Source organism: Oncorhynchus mykiss, chromosome 5, assembly GCF_013265735.2.
Source record: "Oncorhynchus mykiss isolate Arlee chromosome 5, USDA_OmykA_1.1, whole genome shotgun sequence".
In the NCBI taxonomy this organism is placed as follows: domain Eukaryota; kingdom Metazoa; phylum Chordata; class Actinopteri; order Salmoniformes; family Salmonidae; genus Oncorhynchus; species Oncorhynchus mykiss.
This window is the reverse complement of record NC_048569.1, coordinates 58,491,226-58,509,085: the sequence shown is the minus strand read 5'-3', so window position 1 is coordinate 58,509,085 and position 17,860 is coordinate 58,491,226. Positions and strand designations below refer to the sequence as shown.

The following is a 17,860-nucleotide window of genomic DNA, read 5'->3' as shown; positions in this document are numbered from 1 at the left end:
ACACCAATAACAAGAAGAGACTTGCTTGGGCCAAGAAACACAAGCAATGGACATTAGACGGGTGGAAATCTGTCCTTTAGTCTGATGGTTCCAACCACTGTGTCTTTGTGAGACATGGAGGAGCTTTGCTGGTGACACTCTCAGTGACTTATTTAAAATTCAAGGAACACAATTCAAGGAACACTTAACTAGCATGGCTACCACAGCATTCTGCAGCGATACACCATCCCATCTGGTTTACGCTTAGTTTGACTATCATTTGTTTTTCAACAGGACATTGACCCAACACACCTCCAGGCTGTGTAAGGGCTATTTGACCAAGAAGGAGAGTGACTGAGTGCTGCATCAGATGACCTAGCCTCCACAATCACCCGACCTCAACCCAATTGAGATGGTTTGGGATGAATTGGACCGCAGAGTGAAGCAAAAGCTGCCAACAAGTGCTCAGCATATGTAGGAACTCCTTCAAGACAGTTGGAAAAGCATTCCAGGTAAAGCTGGTTGAGGGAATACCAAGAGTGTGCAAAGCTGTCATCAAGGCAAAGGGCGGCTACTTTGTAGAATCTAAAATCTAAAATATATTTTGATTTGTTTAACCCTTTTTTGGTTACTACACGATTCCATGTGTTTTTTCATAGTTTTGATGTCTTCACTATTATTCCACAATGTAGAAAATAGTAAAAATAAAGAAAAACCCTTGAATGAGTAGGTGTGTCCAAACATTTGATCAGTACTGTACATTCATTTCCAATGGAACGCTACGTTTGCCTTGCAGCATTGCGTTGCAGAAGCAGTTGCAGTGCATTCTGTGTGGTGGACACTTTGGATTTATCAAACGTATGCATCAAATTGTATGCGTAGACGGCTAGACAGAAATGGTATCAGATCGAAGCATCAAAAGTTATGTAGCAAGCTAAGGTGACAACAATGCCTCCCATGGACGTTTCCCAGTTGATTTGAATGTTCAACATCATAGTGTAAGAACACTCTTTAAGCCTCAAAGGTTAAGACAAGTAGTTTCAAAACAAGTCCTTTTTGGCTAGCCACAGCAGTCAACTAGCTAGCTAGGTATCTGTTTAGCTTTCTTGCACATTCACTGATTTGTTTGTAAACGATTAACAAGCTAGTTAGATACCACATGTTATTGTCAAACTGTCAACAGAGTAGCTAGCAAGCAACAATATATGCCAAATAACAGTCTAAAAACCACACGAGGGCAAATCAGATTTGACAGTTCAGACAAGACGCATGGCCAGGAATAAGATTTGTATCTGACTTCAAAGGAACTACAAAGGTGGTTTGAAATGTGTCTTGAAATATCCAATTCCATGTGCTTTTTTGGCTGTTCAGACTGCAGGAAAAAGAACAGATTCTAATCTGCTATATGCAATAAAATTGAATTTGAGTAACTTCAATGTGAACAATGCTTACGGGTCCCATGCAGTCTATTCTGTCATCAAATCTGTTGTAATTTTAGTTTTGTTTTAAATTAAACCCTGTAAATTGACTATTTCAATGTATTTACCCAACCAATTAATAGAAACATGCTTCCTTGATGCAGGACACAAATGTAGAAATGTTATCCTGCAAATCTGTTAATAGGTTTTTGATTGTGGGTAGTGCTTTAAGTATTTTTTTAAACACCCCAAACTACATTGAAATGTCAATAATGATCTATTTAAAAGCAAGTCTGTCCTTAGAGCTAACACTTATTTTTCATTAAAAGGCCACTAATACATTTACACTAGCTCTGGCCTTCACATCATTTCAAACACAGTTCATTATAATGCAGCACATGGACCTCAACCATAGGATGAAAGCTGAAGTAATACACTGTAGCCTATATTATAGCAACATCTTAACAGATCTTAACAGATTAAACATTATGGAGTCTTAAAGGAGGCATAGTCAAGGCGAAAATGTCACAAATATTCCAACTTCAATTCATTATTTCTCAATTATGCGTTAAGATACAAATGTCAAATACAGTACCTTCAGAAACTATTCATACCCCTTGACTTATTCCACATTTTGTTGTGTTACTGCCTGAATTTAAAAATGTATTACATTTTTAAAAACTCTCACCCATCTACACACAATAACCCATAATGACAAATTGAAAACATATTTTGGGATTTTCTTTGCACATTTATTGAAAATGAAATATCAAATATACTTAAGTATTCACACCCCTGAGTCAATACATGTTAGAATCACCTTTGGTAGTGATTACAGCTGTTAGTCTTTCTGGGTAAGTCTCTAAGAGCTTTGCACACCTGGATTGTAAAACATTTGAACATTATTATTTTTCTTCTTCTAGCTGTCAAGTTGGTTGTTGACCATTGTTAGACAGCTATTTTCAAGTCTTGCCATATATTTTCAACTCAATTTAAGTCAAAACTGTGACTAGGCCACTCAGGAACATTCAATATTGTCTTGTATTCAATACATAAAGTTAATTTATTTGCCAATTGTTTAGGGCAGTTTTACTTTAGTGCCTTATTGCAAACAGGATCTATGTTTTGGAATATTTTTAGTCTGTACAGACTTCCATCTTCTCACTCTATCATTTAGGTTAGTGTTATGGAGTAACTACAATGTTGTTGATCCATCCTCAGTTTTCTCCATTAAACTCTGTAACTGTTTTAAAGTCACCATTGGCCTCATGGTGAAACCCCTGAGTGGTTTCCTTCCTCTCCAGCAACTGAGTTACGAATGACCCCTGTATCTTTGTAGTGACTGGGTGTATTAATACACCATCCAAAATGTAATTAATAACTTGACCATGCTCAAAGGGATATTCAATGTCTGCTTTTTTTATCCATCTACCAATAGGTGCCCTTCTTTGCAAGGCATTGGAAAACCTCCCTGGTATTTGTGGTTGAATCTCTGTTTGAAATTCACTGCTCGACTGAAGAACCTTATGGATAATTGTATGTGTGGGGTACAGAGATGGAAGTAGTCATTCGAAAATCATGATAAACACTGTTATCGCACACATAAGTACATGCAACTTATTATGTGACTTGTTAAGCAAATTTACTACTGAAATTATTTAGGCTTGTCATAGCAAAGGGGTTGAATACTTATTGACTCAAGACATTTCAGGTTTTTGTTCATTTGTAAAAATTCCACTTTAACATTATAGGGTATTGTGTGTAGGCCAGTGACACACAATCCAAATTTAATCAATTTTAAATTCAGGCTGTAACACAACAAGTTGTGGAAAAAGTCAAGGGGTGTGAATACTTTCTGAAGGCACTGTATGTGTCATCCATCCTTCTTCCAAAGGACCCTTCTGTGGATTAAATTGACTGAAAATCTCCCAAATCATGGTATTGTTTTTGTTTTCAGTTTTGTGAGGAATCACCCATGAATCAAATTGTCACAGTCACTTTGGGCAGAGGGATTACCGTTGCGTGGTGGTTTGTGGAAGTATGATCGGCGTACACGCAATTCCTGCAAAAGACTCAGGGAAGTGCAAGTCCCTCTCCCACTCATCAGTCTCTGTGTTGTACACTTGCACGATGCTTGTGACATTGTTTAGATGCCAATTGTACCCTCCAACAATATAGATCTTTTTGTCCAACAAGCAGCAGCCTGCCTCAGATTGCCCTGCTCGCATGGGGCTAACAGTGGTCCACTGGTCATTCTCTGGAATATAATACTCAACCACCAGGACGTCAAAGCAGCGGTCCACGTGGTCCATGCGACCGCCCAGGCAGTAAACACGGTCTTTGGCGCTGATCATAGCATGAAGCACTCTGGGCTCGTTCATGGGCGATTTGAAGTCCCATTGGTCAGATGTGGGATCATAACAGTGCAGGGCTTTCTTATCGTCCACCGAAACACCGTAACCCCCTGAGATGTAGAGCTTGTCACCACAGGGAGTTCCTGCATGGCCCCAGATTCTGCGTTTCAGTGGTTCCACGTAGGTCCACTCATTTTTCTTGGGACAGTAGCACTCTACGGACGACAGACTTCCAGATCGGTTGCGCCCCCCAGTGGCGTAGAGTTGTCCTTGAAGAACGTTGAGCTGGAACTGAATGCGCACCTCCTGCATCGGCTGGATGCGCAGCCATTGGCTCAGGTGCGGGTCATAGCGGAAGCAGACGTTTACCGCCCCTTCGCCGCTGCGGTACTGCAGGTGCTGCCCGCCTACTACGTAAACAAAGTTGTCCAGCACCGATACACAGGCGTGGCTGGAACCTGTCTCCGCCTCCGTTAGTTCCTTGAACTGACGCGCGGCAATGTCTGGAAGATAGAACACCTTACTGCTCACAGTACGATCATTGTCAGTGTAGGGTGTCCCACCAAAGGTAATGAGCGAAACTACTTCGGAGCGGATCACGGTCCGAGGGGACTGCATCTCGTGCTGACGAAAGGGGAGGATCTGGAAGTTGAAGGCCTCCAGGAGGTACTGCCTGCACAGCACGTCCTCTACCATGATGTCCACCGTCTGCACGCTGTCTACCAGCTCCGAGGAGCGCATGAGTGGGAATCGTACGTGGCAGAGCACTTTGTTGGCTCCGGCCCGTCGGGCCTCGTCGTGCTGCAGCCAGCGGATGGCAGCGTGGAACAGGTCGATCTCGCTGCAGTTCTTCAGCTTGTTGCTCTGCAGGAAGAAGACCAGGCGCTCCATGGGAATGTGCAGGAAGTCCTCCTCCTCAGCGATCTGCAGGAAGTGGCGGAAGGTAAAGGTGTCCACAGACTCCTTGAGGGAGGACAGGTTGAAGGTGGTGGCCATCTGGCCAATGTTCAGGCAGGTCTCTACACTCATGGCTGACTTGAGGAACTCCTCACAGAGCTCCACGACTGGGACCATCTGGAGAAAGACAGCTGCTCCCAGTACATCCTGAATGCAGTCCAGGTCAAGTGTGACATCTGCGCTGTAAGCAAAGTCAATTATATGTTTCAGGCCGCGGGCGGACAAGCCTTTCAGCTCAATGGTATCCTTGTTTGACTCCCTCATGCCTCCGGTGAACATGGCTCTGCAAGGTAAGTGAGAAAGCCATTTAAATAACTGTCTTTATGTTAAACTTGTTTTATTGATTTCCCCCAATTCTAAACAACATATTAATCTGAGGTAAATTAGACACGGAACCACTCCCCTACTTGCCATGCAACATCAGGACAAGAACATCAGATTATTCATTTAAATATATTCACATTGCACATTGTACACCTGTAATGTTAATATATCCCTCCCTATCAGTCCCACATATTGTACCAATTCCTCTTCCTTTCTCTCCACTACGCCTCTCATCTGACTCAGCTCTTGATGTATCATTATTTCACACCAAAGCCAAATTCAGCAACACAATCACACTCTTCCCCTCACCTCTACATCTGTATCATGATTTGATTTGTACGTCTCTTTACCTGGGTCTCTCTTTTGCCAGTCAGTGTATCACTATAGTCAGAGAATACATCCAGTGTCCAGTCCTCTCAAATCAGTGCAGATGAAAGGAAAGGAGACGAGTAGCAGAAGCCATTTTGGAGACACAGCGTCAGTCTCACCTGAAGTAGTCACTGCAGGAGGCCAGCACTGCCTTGTGAACCTGGAAGCGCTCCTCATTGATGGCCAGCACCACATCCAGGAGCTGCCCCTGGACTCGCAGGACCGACAAGCCCTGCAGGAGAGTGGCGCTATGGCTTGGGGCTGAGAACGTGCAACGCAGGGTGCTATTCTGGTTAGCCATACTGGAAGAGAAAAGGCCTATCACTATCAGTTTATCAGAATAGGGTATTTTAAAAAGTATTTCCACGTATCTTCTGCCAATTAAGCTTCTAGGATACTTGTCAGAGTTGACTGATCCTGTTGTAGCATCAGTGACAGTGCTGAGCTCTTGCTCTCCTGCACTTTGTCCATCCTTTTTCCCAGCAGCTGCATCATCACCCTCATCTCAACTCCCTTTTCTTTTTAATTATTCAGCTGCTTCCTTTGAAGAAATGCCTTCTTTTGTATTCAGAGAACAAAGCCTGTGTTAATGGTGATATATATATCCCTTAAACACTAGAGAATATCTTGAATTGTTCACCACTTTCAGGACAATTTAATCTCACTAGATATTGAGTGAGGATATGACCGTCTCAATGGATAATAGTACTATAGGCTGCCTATCTATGATACCTGGGGGGAAATTATAACTGTCACTCACAATTTATGTTGAAACATTATATTTCGTTAAATAGAATGAAGTTGCCTACATATTTATCCAATATATAGCCTACATGCGGGAAGTGGTGTGTCAATTATTGTGGTGACTTACAGTATGACTGACTGACTGTGCCTCTGGTAACTGGCAGAAGGCTAGTCAGTTTCATGTTTCAAGCTTATCAATTAAACCTAATGAAATCAAATAATTATGACTGCTTGGCTGTTTTGAGACAAATTCTTGATTGGGTTTGGTTGACAAAACACAACTGAAAAGTTATATATTTTTACTTTAATTTTTGTTTGTTTTTAAAGCCAAACTAAAAACTAGCTATAGGCTACATTATCATCAATAAGTGGCGGATTAAATTCAGTAGGCCATAACATTTTTCATTTGATGCTGAAGAAATAGGGACTTTGCAATGTGTTGCGGTGCTGCACCTGCTAGAGGAAATGTGCTTATCCAGATGCATGAGGGGGCTAAAGGGGGCTTAGCCCCCTCAGTTCAAACTTGTGCACCCTCAGTTTTAGTTGTATGTCCCTATATAAAAATAGCTAAAAAGTTCAGATGATTGAGTGACAGGTTGGCGCATTAAAAAATTGGTATCTCCGCTGCGTCAGCACAATGGGCAGAGTACACCGCGGAGTGTGTAGGGGGGCTATGGAAAGCCACGGGGACAGTTAGGTGTGAATCCTTTGGGTTTCCATAGAAAGTGGGAAAAACACTTCTCATCTTTGTGATAGGCTAAGTGAATAAGGTAATAACTGTAATATTTGATTTACAAGGGCGGGGTCAAGGTTACCAGTCAGGCCCTGTTGAGGATGCAGTGTTGGAGGCCTGTCTGTCTCCTTCCTGCTCCTCTGCTGTTCCTATGGGGGGCGCTCTGCAGGAGGGTCTGCCCTGTGATGGGGTGTATGAGGTTTTCATCCGGACATTGACTGACACTGATTATGACCGAGCTCTCTCCGCAACCTGGAGAGGAGAGGGTGTGCTCTGACCCTTTCCCCAGGCTTGGAGAGAAAATGACCACACCGCAAAATGTTCCTGGGTGTGACATGGAAGTCTGGAGACAACCCCAGTGGGAGGTCTGGTTTATCGTTCTGGAGAGAATTCTCCCTTACCTGCATCAAAAAAGGTCAATGCGGAGAAGTTTGTGCCCCCGCATCGCCAAAAGGTTAGTGGACAGCTGAACGTTCGATTTCATTGTTTGTCAATGTTTATCAATGCCCCATGAAATATATATTCATCAGTGAAGTTACTGTTAATCACAACATAGTCCCCCATTAATTTAGAATGTGTGGTTACAGAAATGTGTGTAATTCATTAAATATAGCCTAATACCATTCTCATTCTCCAAGTGGAAAAGTTGTTTGGAGAGCACACAAACTGCGCAACACTTGTGATTTATTTAATTGCGTGTACCAGTTAACTGTCAATTTCTTAATTGTCTTTGTTTGGAGAGCATGTGTCCGTTTTCTCCGTCATGTTTAATGGTGTGAATGCGCGCACGTTAGCGTGCACAGATATACCTGGCCTGCGCGCCAAGAATAGTTCACTTTTGGGTACCTCAAGCGTAGGCTGTATCCAAACCTGTGCTTTACTGGTTAAGGCAGGTTTTGCCTGATGAGAGGCTTTTTATTTTGCATGCTGACATTTTTATATATTTGTAAATATCACCGTCACCTTTGAAACACCATCGCTGTGTCAATAAACCCAACACGAATTTGCACCTCTACCTGCCTCCTGCTGAGTATTCGTCTTTACGACTGCTAGAAGGCCAATATTTTATGCTGATACGCGCAGTGGATATAGGTTACAGATTTTGCGCCAACCTGTCACTTTAAAAGCACTCGATGATCTCGGAGTCTCTGCATTTGAACTTTATGTTTATTGTGGTGTAACGTAATATAAGCAGAATTCCATATAATTCCAATACAAGAACCCCCCCAAAAACTAGCTCTTCGCCGATTTCAACTGCTCCCTTAAATCCCTTTATCCTGGAGCGGTGTCTGTAACTATGAACGTAACAATGTTACGGCAGAATTCCAAACAGGTAGCCTAACATTCTTTCTTACTCATACCTTATCACTGGCAATATTTAGCCTAGGATGTAGCCTACCATGGATACAATGTACAATAAATGAATCAATCTGCAAAGATATGACAATTCATGCAAAAACAAAAAAGGCCAGTATCCTCGGGAATTTCTTGAAAATCCACCCGAATGTCCTCTCGCCCAATGTTTCACATGTATACATGTTTTAATTCCTTACCCGGTATGTTCTCCTGGGTGTCATGTAGGCCTATCACATGCCCATTTATCTCTGGCTGCCTTTTGGTCTACATACAGTTTTCCCATATTGATTTCACCACGAGTGTCATCCTCACCTGTTCTGCGGACGATTCGAGGCGAAATCCCCACCACCCGACTCCGCCATTTTCTAATGTAGCAGTAGGTCAAAGGCATAACAAAATAAACGCATCAAGCCTATCGATAAGCCAATTATGTTACTTTCCCCCGTGCTAAAATATGGTGATCTCTGGCCCAGATGTAAATGTTCAGTTGTGCTGGAACCTTTTTCGGGTTTGCACTGAGCGCGCGCGCAATTGTACTTTTGTGAATGCAAGGACGTCTAGGTCTGGGAAAACCACTGCACAAGATATAACAAGGAACAGAAGTGTAATCAGCTAGCTAGACGGATTCCACAGCGATTTGCATTTGCCTGTGCATTTCATAATATATATATTTAAACAGGCGTATATGTAGTTTTGGACTTCTGTTTAAGGCATTTGTTAAGATTACACTCAGCTGTTATTGCTGATGTAGGAGTCGGGCTAGCTAGTATGCTAGATAACCATCATAATGGTTTGGTTAGCTAGCCAATTTAGCTAGCTAGTGTCGTCAACCAGATTGGCATCTGAATTCGAATTATTTAAAGTGTAATGCAGTTGATTGATAACAATGGAATGACTGAACATATATTCAGCATTAGATGAGCATTATAACATGATTATAACCCAAAATAAATGTGGAATGGCATGTACAGTGAACACACAAAAATATAAACTCAACACCTAAAGTGTTGATCCCATGTTTCGTGATTTGAAATAAAAGATCCCAGAAATGTACGATATGCACCAAAAGCTTATTTCTCTCAAATGGTAGTGAGCATATCTGGTATGACAAGATAATCCATCCACCTGACAGGTGTGGCATATCAAGAAGCTGATTAAACAGTATGAACATTACACAGGTGAACCTTGTGCTGGGGACAATAAAAGGCCACTCTATAATGTGCAGCTTTGTCACACAACACAATGCTACAGATGTCTTAACTTTTGAGGGAGTGTGCAATTGGCATGCTGACTGCAGGAATGTCCACTAGCGCTGTTGCCAGAGAATTTAATGTTAATTTCTCTACCATATGCCGCCCCAACTTAATTTAAGAGAATTTGGCTGTATGTTCAACCGGCCTCACAGTTTGCGGATGCCAACTTTGTGAACAGAGTGCCCCATGGTGGCGTTGGGGTTATGGTTTGGGCAGGCATAAGCTACGGACAATGAACACAATAACATTTTATCAATGGTAATTTGAATGCACAGAGATACTGTGATGAGATCCTGAGGTAAACAGAACAAATGGGGATAAACATACCTGAATTTGTCCAATAGAAACTATAATTTAAAATTGTTGGACTAATGATTACACCCTAGATAAGCTAGATGCAGACAAGATTGTGCAAGGTGGTATTGAAGGTGTCAATGTCACCTCATAGGGAAAATTGGAGTATCATGTAGTAGCCTAAACCTATCAATGTTCTCTTTCTCTCTCTCTCTCTCTGTTTCGCTCTCTGGCTGTCTGTCTCTCTGGCTGTCTCTGTCAGTCTCTCTGGCTCTCTCTCTGTCTGTCTCTGGCTGTCTCTGTCTGTCTCTCTGGCTGTCTCTGTCAGTCTCTCTCGCTCTCTCTCTCTCTGTCTGTCTCTGGCTGTCTCTGTCTGTCTCTCTGGCTCTCTCTCTCTCTGGATGTCTCTCTGTCTGTCTCTGTCTGTCTCTCTGTCTGTCTCTGTCTGTCTCTCCATCTCTCTTTGTGTCTGTTTCTCTTTGTCTGCCTTTCTCTCTCTCTCTCTCTCTCTCTCTCTCTCTCTCTCTCTCTCTCATGCTCTCACTCTCTCTCTCTCTCTCTCTCTCTCTCTCTCTCTCTCTCTCTCTCTCTCTCTCTCTCTCTCTCTCTCTCTCTCTCTCTCTCTCTCTCTCTCTCTCTCTCTCTCTCTCTCTCTCTCTCTCTCTCTCTCTCTCTCTCTCTCTCTCTCTCTCTCTCTCTCTCTCTCTCTCTCTCTCTCTCTCTCTCTCTCTCTACTGTACCACTGATCCATAACTGTGGATGTGGAAAGGTGATAGTGCTTCTGTGTGGTTGACCTATATAGGAGGAAGCAGAGTGCCAGGAATAATATCAGGAATAATATACAGAAATTATACAATGACATTACTTGACACCATTTACAATATAAACTGTAAAGGCATTGTTTACTACACAGTTTACTACGCATAAAGGGACTAATCTAAAGCACCACTAGGTGGCAGTAGTAACACATGAACGGCTAGGGCATTGCTACCTAACTGAATTGTGGAGTCTCACTGAATCCCGGTCACTCTTTGGCAAGAAAGGAGATCCACGAAGTGAACTGAATCTCTAAGCCTGAGTTCTCGTCAAGTAAAGGTAAGGATGGCTCACCTAGGGAGCTCTACACTCACAATTCCACTTAGTTCAGGAACTGTAACTCTAAGCCAGATGCCGGATGTAACTATGAGCCGGATGCTGGATGTAACTCTAAGCCAGATGCCGGATGTAACTATGAGCCGGATGCTGGATGTAACTCTGTGCCAGATGCTGGATGTAACTCTAAGCCAGATGACGGATGTAACTATGAGCCGGATTCTGGATGTAATGCTGTGGTGGATGCTGGATGTAACTCTAAGCCAGATGCCGGATGTAACTATGAGCCGGATTCTGGATGTAATGCTGTGGTGGATGCTGGATGTAACTCTAAGCCAGATGCCAGATGTAACTATGAGCCGGATGCCGGATGTAACTATGAGCCGGATGCTGGATGTAACTATGAGCCGGATGCTGGATGTAACTCTGAGCCGGATGCTGGATGTAACTCTGAGCCAGATGCTGGATGTAACTCTGAGCCGGATGCTGGATGTAACTCTGAGCCGGATGCTGGATGTAACTCTGAGCCGGATGCTGGATGTAACTCTGAGCCGGATACTGGATGTAACTCTGAGCCGGATGCTGGATGTAACTCTAAGCCGGATGCCGGATGTAACTATGAGCTGGATGCTGGATGTAAGGCTGTGGTGGATGCTGGATGTAACTCTGAGTCGGATGCCGGAAGCTGCATGTAACACTGAGGCAGATACTGGATGCTGGATGTAACTCTGAGCCAGATTCTGGATGTAACTCTGAGCCGGATGCTGGATGTAACTCTGAGCCGGATGCTGGATGTAATTCTGAGCCGGATGCTGGAGATAACTCTGTGCAGGATGCAACTCTGTGCAGGATGCTGGATGTAACTCTCAGCCAGATGCTGGATGCAACTCTGAGCCCGGATTCTATACTGGATGTCACATCCAGCATCCAGCATCTAGCTCAGAGTTACAGCCCCTACTGTTAATAGGCTCACCAGACTTGTAGAAACGTACACAATATATACAAAAGTATGTTGACACACTTTCTCTCAAATTAGTGGATTTGGCTATTTCAACCTCACCCTTTGCAGACATGTGTATAACATCGAGCACACAGCCATGCAATCTCCATAGACAAACATTGGCATTAGAATGGCCTTACGGAAGAGTTCAGTGACTTTCAACATGGCACCATCATAGGATGCCACCTTTCTAATAGGTCAGTTAGTCAAATTTCTGCCTTGCTAGAGCTGCTCCGTACAACTGTAAGGGCTGTTATTGTGAAGTGGAAATGCCAAGGAGCAACAACGACTCAGCCGCGAAGTGGCAGGCCACACAAGCTCACAGAACGGGACCGGCGAGCGCTAAAGAATGTAGCGCATAACATTTGTCTGTACTGCCTCCCGAGCGGCACAGCGATCTTAGGCACTGCATCGCAGTGCTAGAGGCATCAATACAGACCTGGGTTTGATCCCAGGCTGTATCACAACTGGCTGTGATCGGGAATCACATAGGGTGGCACACGTGGGATTGTTCATCAGGAGCTTCATGAAATGTGTTTCCATGGCCAAGCAGCAACACACAAGTCGAAGATCACCAAGTGCAATGCCAAGCATCGGCTGGAGTGGTGTTGGAGTTTATTTTTTATTTTTTATTTCACCTTTATTTAACCAGGTAGGCTAGTTGAGAACAAGTTCTCATTTGCAACTGTGACCTGGCCAAGATAAAGCAAAGCAGTGTGACACAGACAACAACACAGAGTTACACATGGAGTAAACAATTAACAAGCCAATAACACAATAAACAAGTCAATGACACAGTAGAAAAAAAGAAAGTCTATATACAGTGTGTGCAAAAGGCATGAGGAGGTAGGCAATAAATAGGCCATAGGAGCGAATAATTACAATTTAGCAGATTAACACTGGAGTGATAAATGAGTAGATTATGATGTGCAGGTAGAGATACTGGTGTACAAAAGAGCAGAAAAGTAAATAAAATAAAAACAGTATGGGGATGAGGTAGGTAAATTGGGTGGGCTATTTACCGATGGACTATGTACAGCTGCAGCGATCGGTTAGCTGCTCAGATAGTTGATGTTTAAAGTTGGTGAGGGAGATAAAAGTCTCCAACTTCAGCGATTTTTGCAATTCGTTCCAGTCACTGGCAGCAGAGAACTGGAAGGAAAGGCGGCCAAATGAGGTGTTGGCTTTGGGGATGATAAGTGAGATATATCTGCTGGAACGTGTGCTATGGGTGGGTGCTGTTATCGTGACCAGTGAACTGAGATAAGGCGGAGCTTTACCTAGCATAGACTTATAGATGACCTGGAGCCAGTGGGTCTGGCGACGAATATGTAGCGAGGGCCAGCCGACTAGAGCATACAGGTCGCAGTGGTGGGTTTCATAAGGTGATTTGGTAACAAAACGGATGGCACTGTGATAGACTGCATCCAGTTTGCTGATTAGAGTGTTGGAAGCTATTTTGTAGATGACACCGCCGAAGTCGAGGATCGGTAGGATAGTCAGTTTTACTAGGGTAAGTTTGGCGGCGTGAGTGAAGGAGGCTTTGTTGCTAAATAGTTTACAGTCTAGCCAGACACCTAGGTATTTATAGTTGTCCACATATTCTAGGTCGGAACCGTCCAGGTTGGTGATGCTAGTCGGGCGGGCGGGTGCGGGCTTTACTAGCGTTTAAGAGCAGTTGGAGGCCACAGAAGGAGTGTTGTATGGCATTGAAGCTTGTTTGGAGGTTAGTTAGCACAGTGTTAGCACAGTGTCCAAGGAAGGGCCAGAAGTATACAGAAGTATACAGGAGTGATGAAGTACGCATCACTGTCTGGCAGTCCGACAGATTAATCGGGGTTTGGCTGATGCCAGGAGAACGCTACCTGTCTGAATTCATAGTGCCAACTGTAAAGTTTGGTGGAGGAGGAATATTGGTCTGGGGCTGTTTTTTATGGTTTGGGCCAGGCCCCTTAGTTCCAGTGAGGGGAAATCTTAATGCTACAGCATACAATGACATTCTAGACGATTCTGTGCTTCCAACTTTGGGGAAGGCCTTTTCCTGTTTCAGCATGACAAGGCGAGGTCCATACAGAAATGTTTTTTTAATTGTAATATTTGTATTTAACCTTTATTTAACTAGGCAAGTCAGTTAAGAACAAATTCTTATTTACAATGATGGCCTATACCAGCCAAACCCGGACAACGCTGGGCCAATTGTGCGCCGCCCTATGGGACTCCCAATCACGGCCGGTTGTGATACAGCCTGGATTCGAAAAAGGGTATGTATGTTTTCATGGAAGAGAAGGAAATTTGTAAGTGACCCCAAACTTTTGAATGGTTGTGTATATAATTTATGTGAGAGACAAGATTCACAAATTCTACAGCACAATGGCATAGTCATGTCTTCAGTGTAAAACTAACAATAACTCAATAATTCATGCTGTCTGGGAGTGCTATAAAGTCCAGAAATTATGGGCAGAGTTAGAAAGCTGGCTGACAGAAGTTTTACAATGTAAATGTATTTTAACCAGTCTATGTGCATATTTCAAGACACGGCATATGGGTGATGCTGTGAAATACCCAATGGGCTGGACAATATTATTTTTGGCAATTATATTGAAGTTAGGGACGCAACTTTGGTTTTAGAAGTGGGGTGGGGGACATAACCTGGCAGGGGGTCCTCCCTCAATTATTTCTGGCATCTAAACTAATTTCCTGCCTTTCTTCTTGGGCTGTCTCCGACCAAAAACATCTTGGTCCACCAAGAGTAGTCTTTTCTTTCGACCAATCGATTGGTTGTGTATACATACACCCTATGTGTTTTAATAAAATCAATGTCCTGAACTCATCTGATGCTTTAAGCTCGCTGTTTGATTCAATAATGAAGACACACAAATGATTCAAGAGGGAGCCAGAGATGAAGATATCCTAACCAGAAGAAGAAAAAAAAACTGTTCTCGACCCTCCTTATGCTCCTGAAGTTGCCAGTAATAGGCTACACCAGTGGTCGGCAACCTTTTTCATTTGGAGTGCCAATTTATCTTACCATTTCTATCAATCTGTGTGCCAGCGGTAGGCTATTTGTGTAAGGGATAAGAAGTAATCAGGCATTTTATGACATTTCCACTGGATTAGAGCATTACATTTTTCCCTTTCATGCTGAGTGGTTATCGAAATAGAGAGAACGGCTAATATTGTTCAAATACTTTGAGGAACTGATTTTGATTTTAAAAACAAAAGACGAGTGTAGCATAGGTTGAGTTCTGTAAAACACATGTCCACTCCAACAATGAGAAAGACAAATGGCTAATAATAATATATTGAATGCATTAACAGAAATTACCATAACCAAACAAACATTGCAGATGAGAAATCATGGGAATTAACGGTAAATGTAGGCTACTACTGGTGATGTATGTAATGGGGAATTAATAAACACAGCAAACAATGCACACAATTAAGTTATTATGAAACAATGAATAACCCCAAAATGGCGGGAGTGTAACGATTTTCGTGGGGTGAAAGAGGAGGACCAAAGTGCAGCGTGGTATGTATCCATAATACTTTTAATCCAGAATGAACAGACGAACAAAAACAACAAAACGATAACCGAACAGTTCTGACAGGTGCAACAAACAGTAACCAAAAAATAATCACCCACAATTCAAAATGGGAAAACAGGCTACCTAAAAATGTCTCTCAATCAGAGACAACGATAGACAGCTGCCTCTGATTGAGAACCATACCAGGCCAAACACATAGAAAAAGAAAACCTATGTGCGGCTCTGGCAGCTCCTGACAGATGTGCGGCTCTGGCAGCTTCTGACAGACGGCGGCTCTGGCAGCTCCGGACAGACGGCGGCTCTGGCAGCTCCGGACAGACGGGAGAACCTGGAGGGAGGAGACGGAGAGACAGCCTGGTGCTACAGGACCCACCAGGCTGGGGAGACCTACAGGAGGCCTGGTGCGTGGAGGAAGCACCGGATGGACCGGGCTGTCGGGGAGCACTGGAGCTCTGGTGCATACCACTCGCACCTCTCCCTTAGGCTCAATACCCACATTCACCCGGCACGGGCGGAGTGCAGGCATAGGATGCACTGCACCCTCCCAGCGCCTCGGAGACACAGCAGGCAGAGCCGGCTCAGGATACCCTGGGCCGAAACGGCGTACCGGAGACCAAACACGCTGGGCCGGCACAACACGCCCTGGCTGGATGCCCACTCTCGCATGGCACTTGCGGGGGGCTGTGATGTAGCGCACCGGGCCATGCATGAGCACTGGGGACACCGTGCGCTTCGCCGCATAACACGGTGCCTGCCCGGGTCGCTCTCTCGCCACGGTAAGCACGGGGAGTTGGCTCAGGTCTCCTACCTGACTTTGAAAATCTCCCCATGTGCCTCTCGTGCCTGTTGCGCTGCCACGTTCTTGTCGCCAACTCCATTCTCCCTCCTCGCACTGTTCCAGAGAATCCCAGGCGGGCTCCGGCACTCTCCCTGGGTCGATCGACCACCTTTCTACCTCCTCCCAAGGACGCTGCTTGGTCCTTTTTGGTGGGTGATTCTGTAACGATTTTCGTTGGTGGAAGGAGAGGGGGACCAAAGTGCAGCGTGGTATGTATCCATAATACTTTTAATCCAGAATGAATACACAAACAAAAACAACAAAATGATAAACTAACAGTTCTGACAGGTGCAACAAACACTAACCAGAAAATAATCACCCACAACTCAAAATGGGAAAACAGGCTACCTAAGTATGGCTCTCAATCAGAGACAATGATAGACAGCTGCCTCTGATTGAGAACCATACCGGGCCAAACACATAGAAAAAGAAAACCTAGACCATACAACATAGAATACCCACCCACATCACACCCTGACCAAGCAAAAAATAGAAACATACAAAGCAATCTACGGTCAGGGCGTGACAGGGAGTGAGCCTTGTGCATGAGCCAAACTCTTCATATTCTTAGACCGTGGCATCCCACGGCCTCCTCAATGGATTAGTCCACTGAGACAGGGGCAAATCACACAGGTGTGAGTGAGGCAAAAATAATACCTAGTGTGCCATGAAAAAAATGATATATTTGCGACTGCTCGACTAAAAAAATCTAATATTTTCAATACAGATCCATTTTGTCATACAGTAGGCTACTCTATATAAGCCACACAGACCTTATGAAAGTTGCACAGTATACCCTTAATCTTGTAATTCAAATCTAGTGATGCATAATTTCTGCCATCCATTGTGACATTCTGGGAGGATAACCAACCTTCCAATTAATGGCAATGCGTTTCTTAGGCGCTATAAATGCTAGCTGCCTCTGATTGAGAACCATACCAGGCCAAACACATAGAAAAAGAAAACCTAGACCATACAACATAGAATACCCACCCACATCACACCCTGACCAAACTAAAAATAGAAACATGCAAAGCAATCTATGGTCAGGGCTGGGATCCAAGCAAACAAAAACAGGGAGAATGTGTTTTTTTTTATTTTTAAATTTGTTACCCCCTTTTCTCCCCAATTTTGTGGTATACAATTGTTAGTAATTACTATCTTGTCTCATTGCTACAACTCCCGTGCTGGCTCGGGAGAAAGCCATGCGTCCTCCGAAACACAACCCAACCAAGCCGCACTGCTTCTTAACACAGCGCACATCCAACCCGGAAGCCAGCCGCACCAATGTGTCGGAGGAGACACCGTGCACCTTGGTTAGCGTGCACTGTGCCCGGCCTGCCACAGGAGTCACTGGTGCCCGATGAGACAAGGATATCCCTACTGGCCAAACCCTCCCTAACCCGGACGACACTAGGCCAATTGTGCGTCGCCCCACGGACCTCCCGGTCGTGGCTGGCTGCGACGGAGCCTGGGCACGAAACCCAGGGTCTCTGGTGGCACAGCTAACGCTGCGATGCAGTGCCCTAGGCCACTGCGCCACCCGGGAGGCCCCCCTTCTGTATTTTACACCTCCAGCAGAGGAAATACATTTCTGAGTGCAT

General features: G+C 44.1%; 1 protein-coding gene across 2 annotated transcripts; it reads right to left on the bottom strand.

Moving 5' to 3' along the window:
- Nucleotides 1-3,152: 3,152 nt before the first annotated feature.
- LOC110524149 (kelch-like protein 26) lies at nt 3,153-8,981 on the bottom strand. 2 transcript variants are annotated; one of them, XM_021603530.2, is made up of 3 exons: nt 8,547-8,979; nt 5,521-5,703; nt 3,153-4,991 (listed from the first exon to the last, which is right to left on the bottom strand). In XM_021603530.2, the coding sequence occupies exons 1-3, from the start codon at nt 8,594-8,596 to the stop codon at nt 3,410-3,412; spliced, it is 1,815 nt and encodes a 604-aa protein (XP_021459205.2). In that variant the 5' UTR covers nt 8,597-8,979; the 3' UTR covers nt 3,153-3,409. The 2 variants fall into 2 exon arrangements, with proteins under 2 accessions (XP_021459205.2, XP_021459207.2); XM_021603532.2 differs by lacking the exon at nt 5,521-5,703 and having other exon boundaries at nt 8,547-8,981.
- Between the last annotated feature and the right edge of the window lie 8,879 nt (nt 8,982-17,860).

What these genes read in the sequence shown, in the direction of transcription:
- LOC110524149 (XM_021603530.2), bottom strand. Translation starts at nt 8,596, where the DNA reads ATGGCGGAGTCGGGTGGTGGGGATTTCGCCTCGAATCGTCCGCAGAAC. An exon ending in TCGAATCGTCCGCAGAACAG is followed by an intron (nt 5,704 to 8,546) that starts GTGAGGATGACA and finishes TTTCTCTTCCAG; the next exon opens with TATGGCTAACCAGAATAGCA. An exon ending in TCCTGCAGTGACTACTTCAG is followed by an intron (nt 4,992 to 5,520) that starts GTGAGACTGACG and finishes CTTACCTTGCAG; the next exon opens with AGCCATGTTCACCGGAGGCA.